Below are 26,503 nucleotides of genomic sequence, written 5' to 3' on the forward strand. Positions count from 1 at the left end.
TGTTGCATGATGGCAGATGGTGACCACACTTCCTGTGCTGAACACTGAGTAATGCACAGAACTCGAACATCATTGTGTTGTACACCTGAAACAGATATAACATGGTTATGTCAACTACACTTTGATAAAAACATACATTGGCTAACTGAACATAATAAAAAATAAATAAATAATAAATAAATCCACTCATATTAGAATATGATTTTAAAATAAAAAGTTCAACATGGTAAATTAAAAAAATAAAAAATAAAAAATAAAAATATATATGTTTTGTAGAGACAAGTTAAATAGATGATTTCAGAAGTGGTTGTTAGACTTAAAGTATTTAATGTTGCATATTTTGATAAGCTTGCATTTAATAGTCACAATCATCTTTGAAGCTGATTTATTTCCTTTATTTTTGTTTATTTTATTTTATTTATTTTTTTATTTATTCAGTTGAGAGAAAGAGAGTGAGAGAGAGAGAGAGAGCATAAGCAGGGTGAAGAGCAGAGGGAGAAGAAAACTCCAGACTGAGCAGAGATTTGATGCAGGGCTCGATGCCAAGACTCTGGAATCCTGACCTGAGCCAAAGGCATAGATGTTTGACCAACTGAGCCACCTAGGCACCCCTTTTTATTTTTTTTTAAGAAAGATATGCTTTAAAATGACCCTGTAGACCCTGTGTATACACATACACACCCATACATACACACACATATATATGACATTTGTGTATATATATGTACATACATATGACATTTAATAGTTTTAAGTAATAGAATTTTTAGAAGCAAAAAATCTTTAAAAAACTGACCTAACTACAGAAAATACAAAAATAACAACATATAGTTGAAATTATGAGCCTTCACTCTTCCTTGTTCAGGTCTAATTCTCAGGCACATGAAGTATTGGCTTCCTTCGTTCCACGTCGTAAGAGTTAGGTCCTAAAGTATAAGTAGCTATTTTCTTTAGTCTGTTGGCTTTCAGAATCCCAGACCATGAAAGTCAATTCAATAATGTGACATTTCTAGCTCTTTCTGTCTTTTATAACAATATTCAGAGGAAATAATATATAAGTCACTTTAGACTGGGTGGTAGGTACCAAATGACCTAGAAGGTATGGATGGCAGGCAACAAACCTATGCTCTGAACATAAAGAGTTCAGGTATTTACTAAAGAAATAGTTTATTACTGTATCCTTAAGAACGGTAACATTACGTTCATTCTCACATTCATCCTTACTGTTATGACTCGCCATACCATGTGTGCTGGGTTAAAACATAAACAAAAAAAATAATAAAAATAAAATATATGTAGAGGAAACTCAACACATGCATTCTGATTGCTGTTGTTGTTTTTTTTAAGATTTTATTTATTTGTTTGACAGCGTGCACTCCAGCCTCTTAACCGTCTCCCTGCACCCTTTGCAAAAACAATTCAATTGACTACTTAGAAAATCTGAGTGAGGACTTAAGAGTACTCTGAGTACTCTTAAGGTACTTAAAGTACGCTTAAGTACTCTGAGGACCAGCTCTATTATGGTCCTTTTATTTATTCACCTTTTGCTTGTATTCCCTAAATCTCGCCTGTATTGCAAGTATTTGAGCTTGCCAGGAATCTGCCCTATAGTTTACATACATAGAGTGGAGTTTTATTACCATTTGGGGCTAAGGCTCAGATTGTATGTTTATAGTCAAGGGTTTTGGCCAAGAAATTTCCTAGTCTAGGAGCTCTGGCCTATGTATGATCCTTCCTGGATGTGACACTCAGAACACATGATAGATTATTATGTCATGATAGGTTATGGTGAACTTCAAGATAGAGCTTATGATAGTCTCCCTGGTAGATTTTATGTTAAGTATCACTCCCTCTACTAAATGTTCAACTGAATTCCATGGTCACAAGGAAACTATTGCATGATTATAAATAATATAAAACTAATGAAAGGCTCTTGTTATTAAGATGCTGTTAACTTTTGGAAATCAAATTATGGATGCTTGAGGATTTTGCCTTGCTGAAATGCTAATTCTGGTGTCCTTGAGTGAACTTATTAGTTAGATGTTATGTTATGAATTGCAGTATAAGGATTTAAATAGGTTTCACTTATGTTCATGTTGTTTTCTTAGATTTAGGTATTTCATAAAGAACTTTTCAGCTAAGCCCTGTGATAAATTTTATTATTGCATGTTGGCTCAATTACATAAACACTATTTAAAATCTAAGTATTATTAAGGGTTGAATAAAATAATGAATTTTGGTACTCTTTTTCAAAACAAGGATAGATTTTTTTTTTTACTTTTTATCTTCATATTCCTTTAGATATATATTGCTGTTGCCTTTTTGTAAATGTTCTATAATTCCATTAACATTTTGTTGATCTGTAAATTCCTATAAAGCTTGAAGTTTTAAAGGTGTAATTTCATATCCAATATTAATAGTGCTTAAACAAACACAACAAAGGAAATAAAACCCCTAAAATTTAATGCCTCACAAAGGAAAACTGTGTTAAAATGTTGTCCTCTTATGAGTTAGCATATGTATGGGAAGTGCACTTTAAATGAAAATGTATGGGCTCTAGAAGAGTAGGTAACTTTGTTTCACACTGAGCTGAAAGTGCAGAGAAATATCCATCACTCAGTTACCAGAATAGTAAGCTAAATCAAGGGGGCAAGGAAAGAGAAAAGAGGAAATAAAGGAAAAGCAGGAGGTGAGTTAATAAAGAGCTATTGCTCGTGAACTAACTTCGTACAAAAAAATTATAGGAAAACAGCAGACAGGGCAACAGAGAGAAAATTGCATCAGGCTTCAGTGTTTATGTTTTTGATGGAAATGTACAAATCATTTCCATCCCTTGTGGTGCTGTCATGCTCCATCACTTTAGTCCATTTTCACCTTGCAGAGAAATTCTGAATGGGACTCCCTGCTCTGGCAGCTAATTAATCTCTCACAAGCCTGCTCTTGCAGCCTGTCTGCCTGGAATGCCCCACACCTTAAACCAGTGACTCGTGAGCAGATTTCTTTCCCCCTTGAGCGGTTCTTTCTTCCTTTAAGCGATGTGAAGACCCAGCTTTTCCTTTTCATCTGGGAAACTATGTGAGCTATATCACTGAAGAATTCCTCCCTCTATCCCACCACCATAAATGAATATATTCTCAAATAACTGAATTGAGTTTTAATGAACAACAAAGCCTTACTATAAACTGTGAATGTGCACAGTATTTTACCAGTAATACATATATGCAAGGACACACATTACTAGAACAATCCATTTTCCACGTATATGTGTGTTTGTTAGATCTTCACTATAATGAAACACATATAATCACATTTGTAATACTGTTGCATCTGCCTTTAAAAATACTACCACACTTTGCAACAGGAGACTTTTTAATGTAATGACAAATTATATATATTAAAAAAAAACTTTTAAGTTAAAAGCATAATCCTATGAAGTTGAAATACTTCAATTAATAAATAATATCATATTCAGATGTTTTCTATTTAGTAAATACAGTCTTCTAAAAAGTTACAACTAATGAACTACTTGTAAGTAGTAATGCTTAATTTTGCACAGATAGAACTCTATTCCAATAGCAATGTATAGAACATTAAAAATATTAATCACACTTTTATTCCTTGTTTTTCCTGTTTCCAGATCATCTTTCTTTTTTATGAAATCATCTGTGTTGATTGTATTTTCTCTCACTTTTTTATTTAATCTTTTGTGGGTTTTTATTTATTTTTTGTTTTCTTTTCTTTTTATTCTCTTTTAATTAAACATAAAAGGACTCTTAGCAGCTATGTAAACACATGCCTTTAGAAATGAGATGTATATATTAATGGTACAGTTATTTTAACTATTGAAGATTCTCTGTCCATCTATGAAGATGTGTATGTACTCTATCCATGGGAGACATACTTGATAAGAGAATAGGATCACTATAAATATTCAATTATTCACAGAAATATATATTCTAAATTATTTATGATGTACTAAATATCAAGAAAATGAAGGTATAAGGAAAAAGTATTCTGGCGAGGCATATTTGTTTTTAGTTGTTCGGTTGAGGTAAAATGTGCATCCGGTGAAATGAAAAGTTATTAAGTGTTCTGTTAGTTCTGATGGGTTTTGTCAAGTGTATATAACTTTGAATATAATGAAGATATAGACTATTTCTATGACCACAGAAATTTTCCCTAACTTGAAGGAGGGGGGAAAAAAAAAGAACCTACTCCCTATAGCACACACTTCTGGTTTCTACGACTATACATTATCTATTTTTGAACTTCATATGAATAGAATTGTATAATGTGTATACTTATTTGTCTGGATTCTTCCATTCAGTGTTTTAGAAATTAAAGCATATTGTTTCAATAATCAATAGCTTATTATGTTTCATCATAATCTAGTAAGTTAATACTGAACCACTTTGCCTAAAAGGTAAGGACCTTAAAACAATGTGATTCCATGTTTATCTTTATCCTTGTGATACTGCTATCTTGCATTTTATATCTGCATACTTAATACACACTCCAACATAATGGTGCTTTCTTTCATCAGTTTGTCTTTTAAAAATTAGGGAAAAAGGGGTATTTTATATTTACCCACATATTTATCACTTCAAATGACTGCATTCTTTTCTCTATACAGATGTTTCCATCAGGTATCATTTCCATTCAGTCTGAATAACTTCTTTTCAGCATTTCTTGTTGGAAAGATTTGTTGTGTTAAATTTTCTCAGCTTTCATTTATCTGAAAATTTATTTCATTCTCATTACGGAAAGTATTTTTAACTGATTATTGAATGTTCAGCCCTTAAACATGTCCTGTTATATTCTGTCTCCTTTTTTTATTGAGGAGTAAGTTGCTATGTGTCCCATCGTTTCCTATTTGTTATGTTTCTATAGCCACTTAAAGATTTTTGTTTTATACTTCAGTATGTTGTGTCTATGATATACTTAGGTATGTTGTGTCTGTTATTAATTATGCTTGGATTTTGCTGAACTTCTTCGATCTGTATATTGATATTTTCCACCAAACTAGGTAACGCTGAAAACATTATTTCTTCAGAAATGTGCTACCCCTCCTTTCTCTCTTTCCTACTCTTCACCTACCTGGAAACCCATTATTTATACATTAGACCATGTGATATTTCTCCACTGATGACTGATGTATGACCTATGTTTCTTAATATTTTTCTCTGCTTTTCCAATTAGGTAATTTCTATTGATCCATATTCAGGTCCACAAATCCTTTTTTCTGCAATATCTAATCTGCTATTTTGCTCACTTAATAATCTATTTCACATATTGTACTTATTAATTCATCCATGTGCTTCTTTTTTATAGTTTCCATTTATCTTTTGAGATTCTTTATTCACACACCCATTATAACTATCTGTATTTTTTTTATTCTTGTACATATTTCTTTCCTTCTGCCATTTATATTTAATAAGTAGCTAGCCCAATAAAATATAGGTCATAATAAAAAGAAACCAACACCAAACTTATGAAGAATTGCAAAAATGGAAGAATAAATTAATATAAACTAAATTCAACTAAAACACTTACAGTGCATAAGGAATTACCTAAACACAGTTATCAATAATTTATAGACAGCATTCTATATTTTCAAAGAAATTACAGAAATGCCATTTTTAAGTTTATTTTATATAATAAAACATCAAAAGTGCTAAAGCATTCCATTATCACTTTATAAGACAGTACATACATATGAAAAGTAAATTAAGAAATATTGGGAAATAAGTGAAATAGAAGACAAAAGCTTTTGATGGCTCACACACACACATATAAAAATAAGCACAATTGATAATTATAAAGAACAGGTGTGAAAAATTAAAACTTTATATATAAGGATAGAAGTGTCATAGACAAAATGTTAAATGTAGAGACAGAAAGAGAAAAAATAAAAATAAAACATAGTTGGAAATTAAACATAGTTGGTATTTCTAAAGAAAAAATGGAATAAATGGAATAATCAAAATCTAAAAATAATAGATGGAAATTTCTATCAAGTCATGCAATGATAAAATTTCTGAACTGCAGTGTTTGTGAAAGACTATGAGAGTTATTGCACATAGAAAGCAAATCATCCACAAGGGTAGTTGGACAGAAATAGGAAGAGAGATTAGGTTGTCCTCAGACTTTGCCTGTGGCATGAACAGGGGAGCATTTCTTTACAAAAGTTTGAGAACTGATGATGTCAGATATTATAGCCAGTCAAAATTGCTCATGAGGTGCTAAATGATCAAGAAAATGTAAAAGTACATGTGCAGCGGATTCATTTAAATATATATTTAATAAAAACTGGGAGGATGGGGTAGGAAGCACTAAACAACTATGAGATTTGTAATTATTGATCAAATATGTGTTATGATTTTTGATATAATATTAACAATATGATTTCAAAGAATTGGAAGGTGGGTAAAAGAAAAGTGGGAGGAATTATACATTTGTTCATTTCCTTTCTTAATTATACTTTTCTGTAAGTGAAAAAATAATTTAACATAATTTTAATATTTTTCTTAATGTTAGGATGTCTTAGAGAATGATATCTCGTAATAATAAAATACTTGACTGAGCAGTGCCTTTAATTCTGCTTGTTATGTTTTATGGTTAAATTCTATATAACTTAATGTAATAATTCACTATTTTTTTTTTCTTGAGAGAGAGAAAGAGTATGTGCACAAGTGGGGGAAGGGGCAAAGAGAAAATCTTAAACAGACATCACGCTCAGTGTGGAGCCTGATGCAGAGCTCATCTCACCACCCTGAGATCATGACCTGAGCCTAAATCAAAAGTCACACACTTAACCAAGTGAGCTACCCAGCTGCCTGAATAATTTACTCCTTTAACAAAATAATATATATTCTTATTTTTCTGTAAAATCTCTGTCTCTTCATGAGCTATGGAGAACAATTACTGTTCTAGAACAATTGCCCTAATAGTTAAAGATGATTATTTCAGTAAAATGGGCTTTGGAGTATAAACCTTTAAAGAAATGTGTTGTACTTGTATTTTGGGAATCATTAGAAAATAGCAGGTAAATTTTCTATAAGTGAAATTGGATTTCATTATTTTTTAGCATATTTCTTTATTAGATGAGGAAAATTTTTATGTAGTCATTTCATGAGGAATAAATGATACAGTATAAAGATGGCTTTACCAAATGACTTTAAATTAAAGTTAACATAAATTTAGTCAGTTTTATGCTACTAATTCTATAAAGTGCTTAAGATACAAGGTGACTATAGAATTTTCCTTTAAAATGTGGTTCTTGTACATTTTTGCCATTTATAAAACTACCTTATGCCTCAGATACCTAAGTTATCTTCATTAGCACTGTGTAGACAGCATAGGAAACATTTAGGTGCTAACTCCTGAAATGTGAACTCTTCATTTCTCTCTATACAGCGAAAGATGCAGATACACTTTGTATGGACATACAGATTCTGTGAACAGCATTGAGTTTTTTCCTTGCTCCAACACTCTTCTCACTGGTTCTGCAGATAAGTCCCTGTCTGTATGGGATGCAAGAACAGTAAGTAAATTATTAGCCCTTTTTCTAGGTTTTGATAAGTCTAATCACTCTTGGTCATTCTTTAGTATGAGGTACAACTTATAAAGTGATTGTGCAAGAATGGTAGTAAGTTCCTATTTACAAGATCTTAATGTATTCCTATCTACCCTGCCTCCTAACTGTAAGGCTTATAAAAATAATGCAACTACTTCATTAAACATTAATTCAACAATTTTTTACTGAGAGAGAATTTCTGCTGGTGCAGGGAATATGAAAGGGGAACACATATTGCTTTCCCTTAAGGATCTTGTAGCAAAGAGAAATGAGATTATCTTAATGCAGTGAGATATGTTTTTAAGTGGAAGAACATATAAGACACAGGAGGAAAGCAAGAACTGTTATTTGCCTAAAAGAGTATGGATGGTTTCCGAGAGGAGTTTGTGCTTGAGCTGAGATGTGGACGATAAGTAGGACGTACCAGGTAGTTTTGAGAAGGGTAGATTCCGGGAATGGCTAGTACAAAGCAATAGAAATATGAGGCTATAATAGCATGTTCTAGGAACAATGGTATGCATGAATAGAGCTTACAGAAGAAGAAAGAAAAGGCAGGGAAGAATATACAGATAGACAAGGACAAGATCATGAAATATCTGACTCAAGTTTTATAGTGTTTCAGAGGGAAACTTAGAATGTGAAGGAAGCAGGGTAGCATAATCAAATTTGCCTTTAGTAAGACTAATATAATATGGTAGTTGAGTAAACAAATTAGTTTTATTGAGGAAGCTGGTACAACAGGCTATGAGTGGATAGGAACTTGAACTGGGAGACTTACAAAAACTGGGGGGAATAGATTAAAGTCAGGAGGTTTAACTCTCGGAATTTTTTTTTTTTAAGTATTTTATTTATTTATTTGAGAGAGAGAGAACACACGCTGTGGGGAGGGGCAGAGGAAGAGGGAAAAGCAAACTCCACACTGAGCAGGGAGCAAGACACAGGGCTCAGTCCCAGGAACCTGAGATCATAAGCTGAGCCAGAGGCAGATGCTTAACTGACTAAGCCACCCAGATGCCCCAACTCTCAGAATTTGAAGAGTGATTGGAGGTAGAGATTATGGGAGGAGAAAGTGTGTAAGGTGACAAGCTGTGTCAGTTTGTCCAAGACTGCAGAATGTCTTGGGTCATGAGACTTTCAGCGGTAAAACCAGACAGTCCTAGCTCACTGTTGCTTCAACAGAGAAACAGATGTAAAGAAATGATGGGTATTAAAGAGGGCATGTGCTGTGATAAGCACTGCGTGTTATATGCAACTAATGAATCATTGAGCAGTACATCAAAAAAAACTAATGAAAACTATATGTTGGCTAACTGAACATAATAAAACAATTTTTTTAAATGGAGACAGAAGGTGGAAACTCATTTTCAAACACTTTGGATGTGAAGATGAAGAGAAGAAAGGCTATAGCTCTAGGGTCAAAATAAAAACAAAGGGTCCTTCTTTGTTCAGATAGCAAACAGCAGGCTTATTTGTGTAGGGAAAGAGCAAAGGAGGAGAAAGGGATTGAAGGTGGAGGAAAGAGAAGATGTAGCACAGAGGCTTATTGAGCACAGATTTTAGTAATTTGAGAAATGCCAAGATATGCAAAACAAGGCCTCCATATTATTTCTTAGCAACATTTGATGAGGATAACAAAGAAAAAAGGACTCCAGGAGACTATACAAAAAAGAAGAAATATGCATAGTTTCTGATTTCTGGGTCAGTAAAGTAATACAACTTATAATTTCTCCTATTTATCTTCCCACAAAAGACACATGACTAACATCAATAAAGGAATATGATGATGAACATACAAATGGTAGGACTAGCAATCCATTTCACTATGGGAGGCCCAGTTTAGTGTTTTGAGACAAATTAATTTGGGATGAATAGAGAACAAGAAGTCCTCAGGTTCACATATTACAGAAAAAGACTACAAATGTCTTAGGCACCAACTTTACATGTTGCAGAAATTCAGACTTCTGATGAAGCAAAAGTCAAAAGGCACTAGGGGAAAAGTGTGTCAGGCATGACTTAATAAAATCAGAATGACTTTTGTTGAGTACATAGGTCCCTCAGCCTCCTCCTTGCTTTAAAGTAGCTTAGATCCTGATGCAGCAGAGTTCATTCCTGCTAATGGAGCATCAGTGGAAAAGAAAGATTTTCAAATGCATTTAGCCTAAATGCGTAGATGTGAAGTGCATATAAAAGCAATCGGTAAAGGAAAACCCACAGAGAAAATATTAATTTAGCAGTGACCTAAATTTTATGTTCATTTTTTCTTGATTTCAGGGTCCCCCCGCCGAAAGTGCTATAACTGAATGTTCTCAGAAAACATGTCTCTTATTTATTTTCACTCATATGAAAAACTGAAGTACTAATGCTTAGGAGTAAAATTGTTCTTGTTAAGAGAAGCTGCATCTGCGTATCTGCCTTAAATGCACAGAGCTGTGTACTGATGGTAACCTTCCTACCTGATGTTGCAAGCTCTTTTTGTATTGTTTTTATTTCCCTTGGTAACTCTGAGAGCAGAAAAAAGAAATTCACCACAGAACAGGGCCTTTAGGATACATTAGCATAGCACTGGATTAAATGTATGTTCATAGAAAGGTTGTGAATCTCCAAAGTATCTTGTAGTTCATGTAAATGTAATTACATGTATTAAGTTGGTTTAATGGCAAATTAAAATTTATATTACTATGCATGCTGGTATGAAATTAATTAATACTAGGGGGCTTCTGGGTGGCTCGGTCATTTAAGCATCCGACTCTTGATTTTGGCTCAGGTCATATTTCAGGGTTGAAATGAGATTGAGCCCCGCCTTGGAATCCATGCTCAGTGGGGAGTCCATTGGAAATTCTCTCCTTCTCCCTCTACTCTTACCCTTGCTAGTGTGCTCATGCACTCACTCTCTCTGTCACATAAATAAATAAATCTTAAATAAATAAATAGATGTAAGTTAATACTAGGAAAAGGACTCTAAAATATTTTGATGTGAATGAAATGTTGTGCATAAATTATAGTAAATGCATCATTGATTAGAAATAAAACCATTTAATGAGTATATTTTCTGAAAACATTTTCAAAACAGATAGTAAAAAATACTTAAATTCGCATTATGTAATTTAGAGTTAGCATGTAAAGCAAAAGGAAATTCACTTATTTTATTAATAATTAGACAACAAAGTTATGAACTAAAATATTAATATAAAATTCTACAAATAATAGACAACTTTAGAATTTTTTTAATTTAATTTTTTTTCAGTGTTCCAAAATTCAAGGTTTATGCACCACACCCAGTGCTCCATGCAATACGTGCCCTCCTTAATACCCACCACCAGGCTCACCCAAGTCCCCACGCCCCTACCCTCCAAAACCCTCAGTTTGTTTCTCAAAGTCCACAGTCTCCTCATGGTTTGTTTCCCCCTCCAATTTCCCCCAACAACTTTAGAATTAACATTTAGAATTAAATTGTTTAGAAATAAACAAACTTTAGAATTAAACAACAAAGTCACAAAACAATTAAACAAAATTGTTTTACTAAATTTCCATTAGGCAGTCCTAGTGATTTTGTTTCATATCCACCTCATTTATTTAAAACATAAAATAAAGAAAACCTTGAAAAAACTAGATTTAAATTATATATATATATATATATATATATATCTTTTTTAAAAATACATGTTTTATGTTGTGGATATCATATGAAATTATTCACTGTCTGAACCATCCCAATGTTTCATGAAAGAGTTAAAAGGGAAATTTATTTTTGTAGTTGAATATTAAGAGCTATTCAAAGAGAAAAGCAGGATAGCTATAGTTTCTACCGAGAGTAAAATCTATATGACGTTATTGATATGGATGGCACTGATTGGTCTTATAACATGAACTGCATCTGTAGTATGCCAGTATTCTTCTTCTTTATAACTTTTAGATTATGTTAATTCCTTCGTAAGTGATAAACTGTTTGGTTACACTGAAAGTCTGAACCAAAAAGGAGATGAATGGCTTCCCTCTCTTAGCAAAGCAAGGACAGCCCATTTTGTCACATCAATGTGATCGATTACTACTGAGACATCCTCTAAAATATTTTTTGATGAAACATGAAAATGACCAGTGGATTATATTCCTATAAATTAATTTTAAACCTCTTTCTCCCATTTCCAAACATATACTAGTCTTAAATCATTAACCTAATCTAACAGCTTATTGTCAAAGATAATGAATGTAGAGACCTCTAAGTCAGTCTCTAAGTCAACTGGACAGTTCAGCTCTGAATTCTGTGGGAAATGAGGAGAGGGATATAAATCTCTATAATTACCAAATGGAGGCTATTAAATAGCTTGCAGTTTGAAAACTCATGAACTTGTTCTGTTTTAAAGAATTACAGGCAGAAAGAGTATTTTTCCCCTCAAAATTATGAAACGGTGAAATTATTTTATTAATATTGAAAAATAAGATTGTTACATTGCCAGAAAATGATGTATAATATAGGACATTTAATGGATACTTACAACAATCTCTCAAAAAGGGATATGAAAAAATTCCCAACATAAATCAGTGATATGGAAGCCCATTTAAAATAAATGCAATGAGATTTTTAATCATTCTCAAGTCCAATGAAAGTATTAAGCTTTTAAATTTTTTTTAAAGAATGCATTCACTGTATAATAAAACATAGAATGGGATAAATAATACATCTCTGAGTTGTTCAGAGCTGGACTGGCAAGAGTCAGAGCTGCTGACATTTTGTCTCTTTTGAAGAATTGGACACAGAGAGTTCATGCCGGGACTGCCTTTGGTGGCTGTTTCTTGCCCCCTAGACTAACCGCAGGCTTTTATCTGGCATACAATGTTGTCTTGACTTAGCTTTAGCCAGAATATCCAGTAACTGATCACTGTGAATTCCTGTAAAGTGGAAAAACTAAGAACTCACCAAAAAGTTATACTGTTAGGTCCTGTCTGGTGCCTGGCCCTGTGTTAACTCCATAGTTCAACCTACACCCTGCATACACCTCTTGGTTTCCCTTGATGGGATCTCGTGAACTCTCAGAGGAGCCTATCATTTTTTGGAAGCTAAAACTGTGGAAGTAAATGCAGAGCTTGCACCTTCTCTCTCTAGGTTTTATTCCTCAGGCACATTCAATTTAGCAATCTGTATTAAAGATCTTTTTGCCACACAACATCTTGGGTTTAGGATTGTTGATTGTGACAGAGTCCCTGCCATCAGGGAACACATAGTCTATTAATTAATATGCAGTGCTAATAAAGATAAAAAGATATATATACATAAAGACAAGTTATTTTAAAATACTGTAGTAATTGCTATTTATAACTATGACTTTGGCTTTTTGTATCAAAGCTCACTATTCCAAGAGGTGATTTGATGACTCACGCTGATTGGATACCTCCTATGTGCCATCACTGCACGCATACCATCTATGTAATGCTTACTGGAATTACCATTATTGTCTATATTAAACATTGAAAAAAAACAAAGGTTTAGAAGGGTAAAACGTATTGCCCAAGATCAGCCAACTGGCCAGTGGCAGCATCAGGAAGTAGGCTGGTTCTCCAACCTCCACTCTCTATTGTATTTTTGTTGGGTCTCACTGAAAATTAGAATAGTGTTAAAATGATATTTCAGTGAGAAAAGGTGATTTCCTCTGCCTGTATTTCCCAAAATATTGGCTTACCACAGTAATTCAGTAATTCACAAGTCAGATCTGTTGCTTGGACTTAGCAACCATCAGAGCTGCAAATGATGCCTCACAGATACAAAATTCCAAGGGAAAAAGTGCATTATGGTCTGTAGTTATCAATTTGGATACTGGATTTTCAAATTCATCCACCAATTATGCAAAGACATTTTTGTTAAAATTTTCCTAGGCATTTTTCTCATCCTGAGGTTGATTGATCGGTCTTGTAAACTAATCAGAAGTTGTCAAATACAAGCAATGTGGTACCAACAGATATGTCTGAGAAAATAAATGTACTTAATTGTTCTATAGAATCCTGGGTTTATGTCCTAAATTATCTCTTTGGTTATATCAAATAGTATAGGACAGTGGTAGCAAACAGACATTCTGAGGATTCAAACCCAAATTCTGCTCCTTATTAGCTTTTGCCATAATTGTCTAAAATCTTTGTGCCTCAATTTCCTCATTCATGAAATGTGGAGGGTAGTAGTAGCTATCACATTAAAGTGTGATGGGGATTAAATGAGGAATCATAAAAATACTTAGACGTTTGACTGACATAAGAATTTAATATATTTCAGAGATTCTTATAATAGCTGATATATATCATATTATAGTTGTTTGCTTACTCATCATGTAACTCTGAGCTTTCTTCTCTACTTTTGCAATTTTTGGCATAATAGGTGCTCAGTAGATGTTGGAAGGAAGGGAGGGAAGTTGGAAAAACCATTAATCAGATGTTTTTCTTTTTAGGCCAGAAAAGCACTTTACCTGAAAAATCAACTGTTTCCTAAAAATAAAAAATAAAAAATAAGTATTTTAATACACAATGAAGCAATCATATATTAAATAAGTTAATTCAGTGTAATATTATTTCAAAAGATTGTGATTTAACTCATAAAATGCTGTGTTTCATCTTCTCTGTACAGCACATAAAATCTGACTCAAAATCTGACATTGCTGCACGTATATCACAAATATATCATTCATTTTCTCTTATCTTTTTTTTTAATTAACAAAAATAGCATTGCAGTGGCCATCAGTGGAAAAACCAGACTTTTGTTTGTGGGTGCCAGGCTTCGATAAAAATGTCATATTTCAATGGAAACAATGATTAATTACTATGCATTTCTAGTTGAAACAGAGTAGTTTTATGCAATTATTTCAGTTCTCTAAGAATTAGAAATAACTCCTTCATACTTCATGTAGTTCATTTAAATTTAATTCAATAAAGATGTGTAAAGTTGTGGTGTAAGTGGGCATAACAGTAAGTAAAATCTCTAACCAATTGTTTAGGAAAAAAATATTTTCACTAACACTTCACTCTTGTCATAGCTGAGACACCCTTTGCATTGTCTTTTCTATTGAATTGTCTGGATTAAATTGCATTCTACAATTGGAGGGACCAATACAAAAGAAAAATACCAGGTATTATAAATTTGTCCTTTGAATAAAAATAACAGGAGCTAAATCTCAAAAACTTTTCCCCATATGCTTAGTCAATTTTTAGTTCATTGCTGAAATGGGTCATTTGTATCACTTTAAAAGTGTATTATTAGCAGAGATATTATCATCTAGGAAGGTATGAAATTTAGATATAGATAGGTCATTTCCTCTTGTATTCCTTAGTAATAGCTGTCATAAAAATAACTAGTGTGTATTCTGTCAGGTAGTTTAGATACATGACTTGAACATTACAAACAATATTGCATGTTAGAGAATATGTTCACCACATTATAGAAGAAGACAATGATGTTCAGAGGTGTTAAAAAAAGTTTTTCAAAGGTCCACAGCTAAATGGTGGTCCTAAGATTGCAATCCTGGGGGCGCCTGGGTGGCGCAGGGTCAGACCTGTGGTTCTGGCTCTGGTCATGAATTCAGTGTCATGAGATAGAGCCTGGCAATAGGCTCTGCATTCAGCACAGCTGGCTTGAGAGTCTCTCTCCCTCTATATCTACCCCTCCTCTTGCACTCTCTCTTCCTCTCTCTTTAACAAATAAATCTTAAAAAAAAAAAAAAAAAAAGATTGCAACCCTGTTCCTTCTGACATAAAAGGCCATGTCCCTTTACTGCTACTTGTTATCTCTATGTTATTTGATGACATTAACTAAACCTGATTATTAAAAGGCATTTGTAAATATCTGTCTATGACACTGAGTTGGGTAGTGTCCCAAATAAAATGAAAACCCTCTAAATCTAATTTAGCTTCATTACTTTGTCTCTTTTATCATAATGTATGTTCTTGGGGAAGAGTAAGGGTAAATGCAAGGTAAAGCATAATTAGTTATCCTTGTGTATCCTTGTAGAAATTCTACAATGCATGCCAAAGTTAAAAGGAGAATTTTTACATTCCTCTTTTGAACAACTTAAATGACTGTTTCTTACTTTTATTCAGATTGCCAGTGAAATTATAATGGATGGATGATTGTTAGAAAGTTAAAGCCAAAGGAGAGGCACAGATAATCATCTTTTTTAGATGTGATAGAACCTAGGTGTGGTCTCTTGGAAAAAAATAAATTTTTGGACCTATTTGAATTGAATAAGATATGGGGTTATCCTGTAAGACTATTGAGGGCACCTTACTTATAGACTGTGTATGATCAGAAGGAAATCCCAGTGGATTGCTTCTACCCTTTCTGCCTTAAGTACACTGTAGAGAAAATATAGAATCCTAAATCAGATAGACTGGAGTTTTAATCCAGATTCTGTCACTTTCTAGTTGTATGTAATAAAACATGATGTTTAATACCTGTGAAGTTTAGCATTTTCTTTTAAAGCAGAACTAATAATTAAATCACAGTGTTAACACTAGGAATATGTATTTTAAAGTAAAAAATGAAGTCATTTTTCCCTTGATTGGTAGCTGAGAATGCTACTAGCACGTCTTCTCATGATTTGTAGTTCTGTCTCTTTGGTTGATGAGTTAAATGGTGCTTAATGAAATTGAACAAATCCATTGCAGATTGCTTTACCCAGTGTTTTGTTTGTTGATGTCACTTTCAGTAACTCAGTGACTGTAATTCATTACATCAATTTGTAATTCCACCATCCCTATGATGTTTATTTGACCTATCTTGCTTGCAGTCCCCTAATTTCAGTTTAACATATAGAAATTACTTAGGAGGGACGCCTGGGTGGCTCAGTTGGTTAAGCAGCTGCCTTCGGCTCAGGTCATGATCCCAGTGTCCTGGGATCGAGTCCCACATCGGGCTCCTTGCTTGGCGGGGAGCCTGCTTCTCCCTCTGCCTCTGCCTGCCATTCTGTCTGCCTGTGCTTGCTCTCTCTCTCTGACAAATAAATAAAATCTTTAAAAAAAAAAAAAAAAGAAAGAAAGAAATTACTTAGGAATAAGCTTGTCACTTGTTATTTATTCTTTTATATAATCAACCCATTAAAGCTTTAGTAATGATGACTTGGCTGTGTTTCAAGATAGCCTTAACTTTGAGTTCATTGTAGCATTACATGTTAATTATCATTTTTAGGTACCATTGATGAAACTAGAAATTAAATGCAGCATTTTTTGGCAAGAGTTTCTGGCATCCTACTGTGGTTGTGATCAGTGTAAGGTAAAACTACACCTCTTGTTATGTAGATCTACAGAACCAGAAAATTAACAGTTAATTAAAATGCATTTCTAATGGATAATCATGAACACTCCATATAATCATTTATTTGACCATTAATTATACTCAAACCTTTCATTCAATGAAGAAAATAGTAGAAAAAAAAAAAGACAACCCACCTTGTGTGCCCCCCCCTTTCTGCATCACATACAGAGATTACCTGGATTCTTAGTACACTTATATAAATTCAGATACTTCAGTTTGTGACATTTATATATTCTATACTTAAAAGCAAAACCATTTCAAATTTAGTCATACAACAAAATTAAATTATAAGAGTCTGTAAAAGATATAATAAAATGGGCATTTGTTGTTTATTTGACTGCCTAGCAACCAAGAAACATTCTCCTCTGGGGAAAAACTAGCAATATATGAAATTTATCATGAGGCAGGACCGAAGTGTCTATTTTTGTTTGTTTGTTTGTGTTTGTTGTTGTTCTTTTTTGTTAATTTGTTTTTGTGGTTTCTGGGAAGTTAGCAAATGGGCATGCCCATCTAGAACTTTGAATTTGGAGAAAATAATGCAGTGACAGAGGACCAAGTAGGAAATTGTGATTGAAATATTACTGAGAGTCTATACTTAGAGGAAGTGTCTTAGCCAGATGTTCTCAGGAATTTGACAGTGTTTACTATAACTTAGTTTCCTTTAGTTCTCTCTCTCTTTTTTTTTATAACAAACTTTTTTTTCTCTTCTTGGGGAAATAAGGGGGTAATAGTTAGCAAAATAAATTTCTGTTGCTTACATTCATGAATCCTAAAGGATACACACCTAAAACCCAAATAATATCAAATGGTTAAAGATGTATTAGATACTGAATGAGTGTAATAAGGAAGCATAAATCAACAATAAAAAGGAACCTATGAACTATAGTACTTATGAAGGCCTAAAAACCAAGGAAAAACATTTAATACGTAAACATGCATATATGTGTATGTTCCTCGTAATTTACTTATGGGTCAAAGAGTAACAGCATCTTAAAATTACAATAAGGAGTTCACTTTATGATAAAATTTATGAGCAACAACCAAAAAGATACTTGGGAGAAAGTCATAGTGTTAAATGATTTTATTACTGTTTCAGAAAGCCTAAAAATAAATAGTCACTTTACAATAATAGGAATAATACAATGAAATTAACCAAAATATCAGTTAAAAAATAATAAAAACTAAAGAATAATTTAATGGGGGATGAAAAAACAGAATTTATTGATCTAAAACCTGCTTCTTTGGAAAGTCATTAACAAACCATACTAGGACCTGTTTTGCCTTTGCCTCACTATTATTTATCATTTTACTATTTCAGTAATGTAGAAAAAATCTAGAGAGAGATTAAAAGATAATTATTTCCAATAACCTGTTTAGAAAATCCTGAAGAACCAAGAACCAACTCAGAGTTTTAAAACTCATTAAAATGTCATAAAGGTAACCCAACACAATTAAATAAAAAAGTCAGTAGGTGTCCTTTCTGCTGGCAATACAAAAACAAAAGTTAAAAATGCAAATTCACCACTTAAACAAAAAATATACTCTATAAACAAAAATTTTGTGTAATATGTAAGAATAAAACTTCGTAATAATGAGAAGTAAATAAATGTTGACATACACGTAAGGACATGCCAAGTTCTTTGTTCAAAAGAGACAAATATACCACTTAACTTCTTTATAAACTAATATACAGGTTTAATGAAATTCTAAGGAAGATCCTGATAACATTTTTGCTTTGGATGCTTTCAGAAATTGACAAAGTGATTCTAACCTTTATATCTGGAGGAGCAATTGATAAAACTGAGAAAAAAACAACAAAGATTGATAAGAAAAACTAGCTTACTAGGTATTAAACTAAAATTAAAAATACTATGAAATATAAAACTGAAGAAAGATTGACAACTCAATCAAAGAAAGAGAAAATAGAGCTATGAAACAGATCCTAACTATGTAGTACATCACATAAATGCTTGATTCCAAAAGGGAAATCTCTTTGAGTCTTGTTAAAGGAATCAGCTTCATTCTCATTTTTTTCCTTTCAGCCTTTCCCCATTTTGGTCTGTTGTTGCTGATTTCCAAATCCCTATCTATCTAAAGGCTGGTTATCTTTGGACTTTGGGTATCTGGTTAAAGTTCCATCTACTTCAAGGAGGGGTCATGCTACTGTCCAATCAGTTCTTTTTTTATTAGTAATTTAATTTAATTTAATTTTTATTATTATGTTCAGTTAGACAACATATAGTACATCATTAGTTTTGATGTAGTGTTCAATGATTCATTAGGTGTTTATACCACCCAGTGCTCATCACCACACATTCCCTCCTTAATACCCATCACCCAGTTCTTGTTTTTTAATGATTTTTCTTTGTTACACAAGTAAAATATTGCTCAATGTAGAAAATGTGGACTTTTAAAAATACTAAAAACAACCCTAAAGATAATAATGATAAAATTTTACTATTATAACCTTTCAGATTTTTTTTTAAAGATTTTTTATTTATTTATTTGACAGACAGAGATAGGCAGAGAGGCCGGCAGAGAGAGGAAGGGAAGCAGGCTCCCTGCTGAGCAGAGTACCCGATGCAGGGCTCAATCCCAGGACCCTGGGATCATGACCTGAGCTGAAGGCAGAGGTTTTAACCCACTGAGCCACCCAGGCACCCACCTTTCAGATTTTTAAATTCTTCAGATATTGCTTAAATTAATTTCTATAGTCATCATAGTAGCATTGTGCCATACCTAATAATACATAAGTTAATTAGTCTTCACTCAGTAATATATCTTGAATATTTTAAATATAAATACGTATATATTCTCATTCTCATGGATGCGTTATAATTAATTAAATAGATGCATCACTGTTTGCTTGGACATTCTCTTACTAAAAGATGATTGGATTGTTTCTTAAGTATTTTTTACTCTGAACAAAACTTCAGAAAACATCCTTGCAGGTGCCTTTTTTTCACAGTCATCATCTCATCTCCTTGATATATATTTATAGGTATTGTAATCTACATTTTAAGAAAGGATTTAAATCATTTCAACAAAGACGCTATAAAAAGTCAACCATAACTACTTATGTATTCCCTCCAGCACTCCATGAGTGTGCCTACTTTTCCACACTCTTGTCACTTTGATTCTACAAATTGGATAGGCTAAAATTCTCTTGTCAATGTTTTAATATATAAATATTAGGACCATTGAAATGTCTTATATATTTATTAAACATGTTTGATATGCAGGCTACCACTGACATTTATTTCTACATATTCTGGAATTGATGTTTAAATTATCTGACATAGAATTTTGGACAATTTTTAAAAATTTAGTTTGGTTAATTGGGTTCTTTGTTTTAAATTCAAAGTAGTCAATTATTTTGGCTAAATTTCAGTTATTTAAATTTTTCTTCCTTTGTCTTTGGAAATTAGTGCTTCTTGGAATTTATTATGATTCTCTTAATGGTACAATTAATGATTGTGTTCTTTAAGTTAACTAAGTATTATACATAGCACATAAAATTGTACATTATATTGAATATAAGTATATATTTTATGTTATAAATATATGTATTATATTATGTGTATATTTATTATTATACATATATTAGTTGTATATATTATACATAATTAATTCTAATATCACCTTCGAGTTTCCTACTTTCCTCCCAGCTGTTTTCTGGGACTTGTAGCCTCTGCCTATAGTTGGATGATGGTGTGAGATCAAGGGAACTAGCACACTATTGTACTTCAGTTCTCAGATTACACTGAACCAGGCATGTCTTCCCATTATTTTCAGCAGTTATTCTGTGGAGTTTATAGTACCTGACTGTTGAAAATAATGGTGAGTTAGTGAGGAATATGGCATGCAATGCCAAGACAGAAGTCACATATTGTATATCTTGTATTGGCTTATGGGGTTTGACTCACATTTCTATCAAATGTCTTAGTTTATAAAGACCATAGGACTAGGGGTCAGTGGACAAATGGTGAGAAATGCAAGAAATATCTTCTTTGCCTTTTCAGTCACTCACTATACATCCTGATGTGCTAAAGCCTGAATAGGATTCTCAGCTTAGCAAATAAGCATTAGGTTGTCCATTAGTATTTTTTAAAGTATTTGCATACTTTAGTCTCTTTCTGCATCTTTGTGGATACTACACATATCTTGATATCCAATTATAATTTCATATCAAGTGTCTCAAACCAAGATTTTAATTTAATGTGCACTTGATAAAGTTAGAATATATTAAAGGGTATTCTTCAATAAGAATTCTCTATATCTCTGATGCAGTGAAACTGAAATTTCTTTTTCTGGTATCCTGGATAATTTTATTATTTCTATATTTATGTGAAAAGGAATTTTGTCACTTAAAAAAAGTCATGTACATAGATATAAACACCCAAAAATCTACTTGTAATATGCTCAATAAACACATAAGTAGTAAATGCCTATTATGCAGCAAACACTATTATAAGTTCTATAGATGTAGTAATTAAAATATAAACATAAAACAGATAAAAATCTCTGCTGTGAGGAAGATTTTTGGAGGGAGGCAGATAAAAAAATAAAAGAAGGAAAACTAGTTATGTTAGATGATACATGTTGTAGAGGGAAAAAAATCAGAGAAATAACAAATATTTGATGGGTGGGGAAGAGAGTTATTGCAACAGCAATTAAGATACAATTTGAACAAAAGCCTAAAGAAGATAGGGAGGGAGCCCTGTAGATATCTGGAGGAAAAGTATTCCAGAGGAAAAAATGTAAGTACAAAAACCCTGGGGTGGAAGCATGTCCAGTGTGGCTTTGAGGAACAAGCTGGGAGTAACTTGGGTGGGTGAGTAATGGGAACAGCAATTTTGAAAATATGAAATGAAGCCAGAGAAGTGTTGGTGGGCAGGAAGTGGGGGCAAGTTACATAATCTTGTAAGTCATTTTGATGAGTTCAGTCTTTACTCAGGTTGAAATTGGAAGCTATTAGGGAGTTTTGAGCAAAAAAAAAAAAAAAGGGTTTTACCTTTTGTTAGTCTAAAGGTTATGGAGAGGAAAAAGCAGTAGTAGATGCAAAAACATCATGTGTGGCTATTGTACTCCACCTATGCAAAAGATGACAGCAGCTTGGACTAGACTGACAGCAGAAAGGACAACGTAGTTTAAAAAAAGAAAAAAACACATACATATGAACACACAGAAAGAAAAAGAATAAGAAGAGAAAATGAACAGGAGCTTGGAAATGTGGAAATGCTCCACAAACAAGACTCACTCACACCTCATTCTAGCCTTTCCCTCCTAATCCAAACTCTTCAAAGAGGAAACAAATTAGTTACTCAAAAAAGAAAAATAAAAGAAAAACATATAATATATTAATAACACATTTATTTTTATTTATTATTTTAGAATTATAGATTGACCTTGCAAATAAGCTTTGTCAATTTGTATATTATTTTACATGTATTACATAAAGAAGTGCTGTGGTTATGAATTTGAAGTCTGAAATCAGTACTAAAAATACAAAGGTTTCAATCAATGACATACTTTGCAAGTGAATTTGATTTTGCCAGTATTTTTGGCTCTGCGTTCAGAAGTGATGCATCTATACTGGGTCGGCTGGTAAATTAAAGCTAGGAGATTGTAGCAGATGCCATTGATCCCATAACCTCATGGTCACCCGCAGCCTTGCTGGACAGTTCCCATGGCCATTATTAACTTCCTATCTCAAGGGCTCCATCTTCATCTCTCTGAGGTTTCCTTCTCTAGGGGTTTTTCTTAGATGCCACAGTTTACTGGGCTCAAGTCCATACCTCTGGGGGACAAATGGAAGTCAGTGGATAAACAGTTTAATATACCTGTCCCCCAGTAGGACAATTGTGAAGCATATTTTATATGGTTCCTCATAGGGTCCTCAGTGATACCTCAGGGTCCTAGTCCTAACTGCTCACAGTATACCCATAACATGCCCTTTACTACTTTTTCCCTTCTTTGTTTCACTTTTCCCATTCCTTTGTGCGTGCCTTCTGAATTCACATCCCCAGTAAATGACCTTCAAAGTATTTGTCTGAGGGTGTGCTGAGTGGGAAGACCCATACCAAGCCAAGTGGAAACCCTTGAATCAAGTTGCTCATGTCTGATAGAGCAAAAGGTCCAGGAATATTCCACAGAAATTAAGCAAGGGTGATTAGTGGCCTTTTTGGCTTTAATCTACCCTTCTTAGCCCATATGTGCCTCATTTTGTCCAGCATCATAGCAACAGAATCTTCAAGAGTTAGCTCTTTATGTTCCCCTCCCAAATACACTGTTAGTGTTAGCATATATTTTACAAATGGTGAATCTGTTGCTACTTCCATAATTAATCATTTTTGTCAATAGTTACAAGTGAACACAGCCATGAAATACAGAATGAATAATAGGGAGCTGAAAATTTATGGGCATATTGAGGAGATATAACAATCACTTGTATCAGTAACAGAGAAGCAGGAATATAGCTGCTTGGAGCCTGGGCCACTTTAGAGAAAAAAGGGAGACTTTGCCAGAGAATGATGTGTTTCTACCATCTAGAGCAAAGCTAGGGAGAATTTATAGTGCCACAGTCATCTGGAAAGCACAACTAGATTCAGAGCTTGATGAAGTCCAGGGATATTACATGTTGTAAGCCCTTGGTAAAAATCAAATTCTAAAGTTATAAGAAAATGAGGAATTTAGAAAAGACAAAAATAAAATAACATCCAGTCTATATTAAATTTTTATGTTAATGTACTTTGAAGGTATAACAAGGGTTTCTGGTTTGGCAAAGTTGAGATATAAAGACAATGAATGAGCAAATATTCGATGGTCCCTTACTTTCCTTCTTCTGGCATAATCTAAGCCTCAGGAATAGAAATATCCATGACACAGGACACTTTTTTTCTTTTATACAAAGGATCAGAATGCTACTATATACTTAGAGATCAGAGATAATATCAACAGGGAGCACATTCTGTGCCATGAAAAGAGTTTCAGATAGATAAACATTATGGAGTGTCAGTACTCTGGTGGGTGTGGAGGCCAGGGGCAAGGGAATATGGGCAAGCATATGGGCAAGCATAGAAAATGCAATATTTTACATTTACAGTTTATGAAATTTACAGTTTAGTGACTGAAAAAGATATGTGAACACATTATTTCAGTACAGTGTCAAAAGGGCCAGCCTCCTCAGTATACCTATCTGCAGAACAGTGACATGATCTGATTTATACTTTCAAAGGATTACGTGGGCTATCCTTCTGAGAATAGACTGAAAGGGGACAGAGAGACAACTATCCAGGCAGAATACTTTGGTAGACTTTGAACAAGATGGTAGCAGGGGAAATGATAAAAGGTGATGAAAGGTTTTATTTATTCCTTCATTCATGTATTCTTTCATTCATTCATTTAGACATAGTTTCAGTCCTCCTGAAAAGTTAAAATAATAATACAATATACACTTCACCCAAGTTCCCCATATGTTAACATCGTACTGTAGCTGCGTTATCCCTTCCCTCTTTCTGAATATACATATGCATATATGTTTTTCAAAACATTTGAGAGTTAATAGTAGGCATAATATCCCTTAACCCACAAATACTTTATTGTGTAATACCTAAAAACACAGATATTCTTTTACATAACCATAGAGAAATTATCCACATGGGTAAATTGGTATTGATGCAATATCTAATCTATAGAGGTTATTCAAATTTGTCCAACTGCACCAATGCCTTTATAACAAAAGAAAAGTTAGGATCATGTGTTCTCATTCCATTGTATTTTTAGTTCTTTTTCATCTGGAATAGTTTCTAATTCTTTCTTTGTGTTTCATAACATTGACATTTTGGAACAGTACAACCCAGTTATTCATAGAGTGTCCCCCAAGTTGGGTTTGTCTGACATTTCTTCTTGATTAGATTCAGCTTATGAAACTTGAGCAGGAATACCTCAGTCATAATGATCTTTTCAGGAAATTATATCAGGAGGCACATGTTGTTGATCTACATCATTACTGGTGATGTTAATTTTGATCATTTGGACTCTGTTAAGTTTTTTGACAATGGAGCTGATTATTTCACTTTGTAATTAATAATTATCTTGATACTTTGAGACTGTAAATATTCCATGTCTTCTAAAAAATTCACTTACTCATTTTAGCATCCACCAATAATTCTCACTTTCTTTGATTATTATTATGATGGTTGTTGATGGTGATTTCCTAACACCATCATTTCTTCATTTATCAGTGGGTTTTCTACTGAAAGGAAGAATTTTCCCTTTCTCCCTCATTTTTTGAAAATTTATATCAATGTGAATTCAAATATTCTCTTTCATTCAATGAGTTATATTTTTATGCCATTATTTTAACACTCAAATTGTTACATTCTTGGCTAATGAAAGTTCCTCTGTGATGGCTAAAGTGTCCTTTTGACATGTCCATATTATTCTCTGAGCACCTCTCTCAGTTTTAACACAAGAGATTTCAGGCTCATCTTATACTTTTCTTGCTGTAACACTGGAATCAGCCTTTTCTTCTAGAAGCCCTGGATACTTTTAATGGAGAATGTTATTAGAGATCAAGATTTGGGTTCCACTTGTTGTCATGACAATGAGGGGGCTGGGGTCATTGCACCTAGTCCTTCTCAGTAAACCAAGCTAGAAATAGATAAAAAGATGAATATATGCACACACGAACGCATACACACATTAAACTAGATATATTAAAAATTATGGATTTTTATTATTATTATTATATTTATTTATTATTATTATTATGACACTCTAATTCCAATCCCATGACAGAATTCATTTTATTTTCCTCCTTTTCCATGTCTAAAACTCTCCTGCTTGCCAACGACAAACACAGCCCCAGTTATCCGTAATATATTTACTTATATGTTCAATCTTATAATGCAGAGAAAACAGTTTCACTATTACTAATCCAGGTGTCTAAGAAAGGAAGCCTATTAATAATTAGCATTCAATATTTGTTTAGAGCTCTATCTTTAGCCTGAAGGCATATAGTCCAACTACTACCCTACCATGTTTAAGTTGAGTTAGATGTTCCCCCTCTCACAATAGTTGGTGTTACTTATTCAAATGTTATTTGTTTGAAATATGCTGAGTCATTTCTTTGTGTTCAGTAGTAGGATTTTCTACCCTCCCTTATTTGTTTTATTAATTTCTTTTCTTCTTTTTCTTTTGAGTCTGTGAAACATTAACATTCTTAGAGTCAGAACTGCATTAAATTCTATTTACCTTCGTTGTGTTTTCTGTTGGTTTTGTTTCTTTTTTCATATTTCTAGATTTTTAAGCAGAAAATTTAACTTATTAATTTAAGCATATTCTTTGATAGTCTTTAAGGCTACATAATTTATTTTATTGCTTCTTTGTGTCTCACACATTATTTTGTATATATAGGTACACATATACACACATTTGTACATGTGTCTTACTGTTCTCATTTTTATTCTTTTTAATATGTTCTTTAATTTTATTTTGTATTTCCATATTCACTCAAGAATTGTTTAGTAAACATCATTTCTAGTTAAAATAATCTTTTAATCTTTACTATCTTAAATAATTTCTAGGTTTTTATGCATTAAAATTTTACTTGCAGCATTTTTAATTATGAAATTCAT

At 33.0% G+C, this 26,503-nt stretch overlaps 1 protein-coding gene across 1 annotated transcript in view; it reads left to right on the plus strand.

Annotated features, from left to right (window-relative positions):
* LOC111143396 (sperm associated antigen 16) overlaps nucleotides 1–26,503 on the plus strand; it is a 1,010,144-nt gene that overhangs the window by 618,346 nt on the left and 365,295 nt on the right. Inside the window, exon 13 of the mRNA XM_022497105.1 lies at nucleotides 7,417–7,543. Within this exon, the coding sequence (XP_022352813.1) occupies nucleotides 7,417–7,543 (127 nt within the window). The remainder of the gene's footprint in view (nucleotides 1–7,416; nucleotides 7,544–26,503) is intronic.

Source organism: Enhydra lutris, unplaced genomic scaffold (assembly GCF_002288905.1).
Source record: "Enhydra lutris kenyoni isolate GAN:26980312 unplaced genomic scaffold, ASM228890v2 scaffoldscaffold1, whole genome shotgun sequence".
NCBI classification, from domain to species: Eukaryota; Metazoa; Chordata; class Mammalia; order Carnivora; family Mustelidae; genus Enhydra; species Enhydra lutris.